Source organism: Rhinoraja longicauda, chromosome 7 (assembly GCF_053455715.1).
Source record: "Rhinoraja longicauda isolate Sanriku21f chromosome 7, sRhiLon1.1, whole genome shotgun sequence".
In the NCBI taxonomy this organism is placed as follows: domain Eukaryota; kingdom Metazoa; phylum Chordata; class Chondrichthyes; order Rajiformes; family Arhynchobatidae; genus Rhinoraja; species Rhinoraja longicauda.
The window spans coordinates 71050073-71056132 of NC_135959.1; the positions used below are offsets into that span (position 1 = coordinate 71050073).

Below are 6060 nucleotides of genomic sequence, written 5' to 3' on the forward strand. Positions count from 1 at the left end.
GGGATACTGAGTTGGATGATCAGCCATGATCATATTGAATGGCGGTGCAGGCTTGAAGGGCTGAATGGCCTACTCCTGCACCTATTTTCTATGTTTCTATGAACAGAATGGCCTCTGTGATCACAGCCCAATATCCCTGAAGGTGGCAGCATAGGTCGGGCCAAGATTGGTTGTGCCCCGGTTTAGTTTAGTTTAATTTAGTTTAGAGATACAGCGCGGAAACAGGCCCTTCGGTCCACCGAGTCCGCGCCACCCAGCGATCGCCGCACACTCACACTATCATATGAGGGACAATTCACACTTATACTAAGCCAATTAACCCACGTCTTTGGAGTGTGGGATGAAACCGAAGATCTCGGAGAAAACCCACGCATGTCACGGCTTGAAAATGCAAACTCCACACGGACAGCACCCATAGTCGGGATGGAACCCGGGTCCCTGGCGCTGCAAGACAGCAACTCTACCGCTGTGTCACTGTTCCCTGTTCCCTGTTCCCCTGCTCTGTCATTCTACCACGATGGAAATACGCGTGAGCGAGCACATGAGAGGAGAGGCATGGGTTGAGACGGGATGGGAAAGGAAAGATTAGACATGGGAGAGAGGATGGAGAGGAGGGATGGAGGGAGTGGCGGTGAGAGAGGAGCGGAGAGAACGTCGTGGTGGGGAGGGGGGGGGGGCGAGGCCACTGGTCCCACCTGGGCTGGATCAGTGAGGGTCGTGAGCTCCGAACGCCTGCACCTCGCACAGGGTGAGAAAAACCCGACACCTCGGCAGGAAGATGTTCAAATAGCGCCCGTGGACGCCGGCGGGCTCACAGTAGAAGTTGGCGGTCTTTCCCGTCGGGATGTAATTGATCTTTGCGCAGCTGGGAAAAGAGGAAAGAGAAAGTTTACAGGTTACAGTAGCCAGATCGGTAATCTCGTCGTGGACTCTCGTCGTGGATCGTGGATCGTGGATCGTGGACTCTCGTCGTGGATCGTGGATCGTGGACTCTCGTCGTGGATCGTGGATCGTGGACTCTCGTCGTGGATCGTGGACTCGTCGTGGATCGGCAATCTCGTCGTGGACTCTGGTGCCGAGCAAGCAATTACCAACATTTCCTATAATGTATCAAAGAGTGAAACACTTATTGGCAAACACAGAGATACATGGGTATTATGTGTAGGAAAGAACTGCAGGTGCTGGTTTAAATCGAAGATAGGCACAAAAAGCTGGAGTAACCCAGGCATCATCCCTGGAGGGAAGGAATGGGTGACGTTTCTGAAGAAGGGTCTCGAACCGAAATGTCACCCATTCCTCATCAGAGATGCTGCCTGTCCCGCTGAGTTACTCCAGCATCCTGTGTCTACATGGGTATTATCTCAGGCAGTTAATTTAATTTTCTAATGTCCTATTGAGACAGCAGTTTACACGTGACAGAAGAAGGGTCTCGAACCGAAACGTCACCTGTTCCTTTTCTCCAGAGATGCTGTCTGACCAGCTGAGTTACTCCAGCTTTGTGTGTCTATCTTGGGAAATATGCAGTTGCCAGACCAGCCGGTAGTCAAACTGAGCCGAGGGCACGGGATGTCTGAAATCATCAGAGATTCCACACACTGACAACTGACACCAGAGATTCCACACACTGACGTTCGTAACTCGGGCAGGTCCAGAGAGACGGTGATAGTGGGTCTTCTGCCTCGCTCTCTCGTCGCCTCATCCCCCCGGCCGATTCTATCCTGTCGCCCAATGTTGTTTGACGCAACATAGCAGCCTGTCTCATGTGCTCCTCCACGCTAATCTATATATTTAGCATTCGAACACATAACCTCCCATATTCCCAAATCGTCGTGAAACGCTGCCTCCACCATTGCCTCAGACTGTGCGCTCCTAATCGCAATCAGAACCCCCGCCCCATGGGAATAACGTCTTCCTCAAATAAGCTAAACCAGTTCCCCCTTACCCCAACCCCAGGACCTCTAGTTTTGGTACCTGTGCGATGGGCAAAAGGTTCAGCGGGCACTCGTTCTATGCCCTCATCGTCTATTTCTTCACCAAGTCCCTCCCGTCCCGGCCACCTCTGCACCAAGGAAAACAACCCCAGCCCGCCCGGCCTCTCCTCTCAACTGAAAGGCTCCATTCCGAGCAATTCTTGGACAATTGGACCACCTTCTCCAGTATTATCACGTCGGTCCCGCAATGAGCCACATAGAACGGCTTACTCCGCCTACCCGGCTGTGGACTAGATAATGTTTTATTACCAACACCTCATTGCATTTTGTGTCCCGCCCGATGAAGGCAAGTGAATTAATATACCACCTTATGAATGTGTGAATTGTGAGGAAGATGCAATAAGGCTGTAGGGTGACTTGGACAGGTTGTGTGAGTGGGCGGATACATGGTAGATGCAGTTTAATAACATAACATGTAGATAAGTGTGAGGTTATTCACTTTGGAAGTAAGAATAGAAAGGCAGATTATTATCTGAATGGTGTCAAGTTAGGAAGAGGGGATGTTCAACGAGATCTGGGTGTCCTAGTGCATCAGTCACTGAAAGGAAGCATGCAGGTACAGCAGGCAGTGAAGAAAGCCAATGGAATGTTGGCCTTCATAACAAGAGGAGTTGAGTATAGGAGCAAAGAGGTCCTTCTACAGTTGTACCGGGCCCTGGTGAGACCGTACCTGGAGTACTGTGTGCAGTTTTGGTCTCCAAATTTGAGGAAGGATATTCTTGCTATTGAGGACGTGCAGCGTAGGTTCACTGGGTTAATACCCGGAATGGCGGGACTTTCGTATGTTGAAAGGCTGGAGCAATTAGGCTTGTATACACTGGAATTTAGAAGGATGAGGGGGGATCTTATTGAAACATATAAGATAATTAGGGGATTGGACGCATTAGAGGCAGGAAACATGTTCCCAATGTTGGGGGAGTCCAGAACAAGGGGCCACAGTTTAAGAATAAGGGGTAGACCATTTAGAACGGAGATGAGGAAGAACTTTTTCAGTCAGAGAGTGGTGAAGGTGTGGAATTCTCTGCCTCAGAAGGCAGTGGGGGCCAGTTCGTTGGATGCTTTCAAGAGAGAACTGGATAGAGCTCTTAAGGATAGCGGAGTGAGGGCGTATGGGGAGAAGGCAGGAACGGGGTACTGATTGAGAGTGATCAGCCATGATCGCATTGAATGGCGGTGCTGGCTCGAACGGCTGAATGGCCTACGCCTGCACCTATTGTCTATTGTCTATTGTCTATTATCCACCTGTGCTGGATCAAAAGGCAGAGAAACGCAGGAACAGGCCCTTCCGACCACCATATCTGCGCCAAACATGATACAAGTCTAAGTAGTCCAAGCGGCCTGAACAGGAATATATCCCTCCATTTCCGGCCTGTTCATGCATCTGTCCAATTGCTTGGTGACTTGGTGAAGAAATACATGATGAGAGGCATAGAACGAGTGCCCGCTAAACGTTGCGATCATATCTGCTTCGACTACAGCGTGAACTTATCTCAACCCCCTCTCTTATCTCAACCCCCTCTCATCCCTGTCCTGTCATATCTGGCACTTGCACCCTGGAAATACATCACTGAGGATCTACTTTGTGAAAACCTCTCTTACTTTATACACTTCTCTCAGGGCACCTCACAACATTGAGAATTCCACCAAAAAAATCTTAATGGATTGGACAGGCTGGATGCAGGAAAAAAATGTTCCCGGTGTTGGGGGAGACCAGAACCAGGGGTCACAGTGTAAGAATAAGGGGTCGGCCATTTAGGACTGAGATGAGAAAAACATGTTTCACCCTGAGAGTTGTGAATCTGCGGAATTCTCCGCCACAGAAGGCAGTGGAGGCCAATTCACCGGATGTTTTAAAGAGAAAGTTAGATTTAGCTCTTTGGGCTAACGGAATCAAGGGATATGGGGAGAGAGCAGGAACGGGGTACAGATTTGGGATGATCAGCCATGATCATATTGAATGGCGGTGCTGGCTCCAAGGGCCGAATGGCCTATCCTGCACCTATTTTCTATGTTTACTATCTTCTCTACCAACACTCGTAAGACTCGCCGACCTATAATTTCCTGATTTGTCCATCTAACCATTTTTAAACAGAGGAACGATATTGTCTGTTCTTCAATCATTTGTGACCTCTCCTGCGGCTTAAATTCCCTTTAAACGCCTCAGCAATGTCCATTCTTACCTCTCTGCTGGCCCTGGGGGCCAATCCAATCTAATGTTCTTCGAGACCTCCTGCTCCTTGATCTCCACATGCCCTGGAATATCAACGCACGCCTCTCTTGGACTTGCTCAGAGTCTATTCAGGGGTGTGTGAGGGAGTTTGTGTGGGGGATGGAGGGGGTCTTTGTTGGGGTGGGGTGTGTCTCTGTGTGGCGGTGGGGAAGGGAGGGAGGTGTGAGCGGGACTTGGGGCTTCTGTGGGCTGTGTCTGTGCGTGTGTGGGGTGTGGGCGTAGAGACGGGAAGTGTCCGTTTGGGTCTGTGTTGGGATGGGGCGAGGCAGGGCGCATCCACTCACCGAGTGTTGTTGTTCCCGTTGTTCTCCAGCGAGTCTCCAATGCGGATCTCGGCTCCGTTCAGTCTGTCGGCTCGGCGATTCACATTGGTGATGCTGACGATGTAGACCCGGTAGTGATTCTGCAGATCTACTCTCCACCAGGGGCGGCACTGTCGGCCGGTGCTGCTACACGACGAGTGACTGAACTCAGTGTCAAAGTTTCCATCTATGGCGTTGTTTGCTGCACCATACCGTGTGTAAGTGGTCGACTGAGTGGCCCGAACTGCGGCAATTACATTTTCTGCGGAATAAAACTCAAAGTTAAACACCCGTATCAAGAGGAGCCATCAACTGTTGACCACTCAGCGGATATAATATTTAGAGAGGCATTGTCATACAGCGTGAAGACAGGTCCTTCGGCGCAACTGGCCCATACCGGCCAACATGTCCCAGCTATACTGGTCCCACCTGCCAACGTTTGGCCGATAATAAAAACCTATCCTATCAATGTACCTGTCTACATGTTTTATAACGTTGGGATAGTCCCAGCCTCAACTACATCCTCTGGCAGCTTATTCCATACACGCACCACCCTTTGTGTGAAAAAATACCCCTCAGATTCCTATTAAATCGATTCCGCTTCATCTGAAATGTATTTCCTCTGGTCCTTGATTCCCCTACTCTGGGCAAGAGCCACAGTGCGTCTACCCGATCTATTCCTCAAGATTTGATACACAATATCAACCCCCATCCTCCGGTGCTCCACGGAATAGTCCCAGCCTACTCAACCTCTCCATGTAGCTCAGTCCCTTCATCCTCGTAAATCTTCTCTGTGCCCCTTCCAGCTTAACATCTTTCATACAACATGGTGCCCAGAACTGAAAACAATACTCTAAATTGTTAGCATCGTGTATGGCCCTGGTCGGTTTGCAGACGAACCACTTGTCCATGTGCTAGAGGTGTGAGTGGCTTACTGGACTTGTCGAAGAACCGCTTCTGTGTGTCCCGTTGACGTTGTAATTGCTTCTGCACCACGGGCGGGGACCGAACGTGCGGCTGGAGTAGCTGCTGAGAGACAGGCAGGGGAAGGTCTTACCTTGTGGCTTAGCGAAGTGTGGTAGCGCACAGAGAGAAGTGAAGAGAAGCAGGTAGCGGGCCTTCATCCTGCAAGGGTCCCAAAGACAGAGGAATGTGATTCAGGCTGCGGGGGGGGGGGGGGGGGGGGGGAGGGCGGGATAAAGCTCAAACACTTTGTCAGGAGACCAAAGCAACACGGAAAGGCACCATTACTCCCAAAAGTCCCTCGAAAGAGCTCTCGCAATACAACCGGCGACCATACCCTTCCACCCGGTTTTGTAAGTTTCTCCTTTCTCTTGGGACCGTCCAGTGGCGCACTGGGTAGTGCTGTTGACTCACAGTGCCTGGATAGACACAAAATGCTGGAGTAATTCAGCGGGTCAGGCAGCATCTCTGGAGAGAAGGAATGGGTGACGTTTCGGGTCGCCCATTCCTTCGTCGCCCATTCCTTTTCTACAGAGTTGCTGCCTGTCCCACTGAGTTACTCCAGCATTTTGTG

At 50.7% G+C, this 6060-nt stretch overlaps 1 protein-coding gene across 1 annotated transcript; it reads right to left on the reverse strand.

The window, feature by feature from the left end:
* Positions 1-705: 705 nt before the first annotated feature.
* LOC144595598 (fucolectin-1-like) lies at positions 706-5647 on the reverse strand. Its single transcript, XM_078403164.1, has 3 exons — positions 5581-5647; positions 4506-4785; positions 706-865 (listed from the first exon to the last, which is right to left on the reverse strand). The coding sequence occupies exons 1-3, from the start codon at positions 5645-5647 to the stop codon at positions 706-708; spliced, it is 507 nt and encodes a 168-aa protein (XP_078259290.1).
* Between the last annotated feature and the right edge of the window lie 413 nt (positions 5648-6060).

Excerpts from the sequence above, each read along its gene's own strand:
- LOC144595598 (XM_078403164.1), bottom strand. The coding sequence starts at position 5,647 with ATGAAGGCCCGCTACCTGCTTCTCTTCACTTCTCTCTGTGCGCTACCA. Across the intron at positions 4,786-5,580 it reads ACACTTCGCTAAGCCACAAG|AAAATGTAATTGCCGCAGTT; the intron begins GTAAGACCTTCC and ends TTTATTCCGCAG. Across the intron at positions 866-4,505 it reads AACGGGAACAACAACACTCG|CTGCGCAAAGATCAATTACA; the intron begins GTGAGTGGATGC and ends CTCTTTTCCCAG.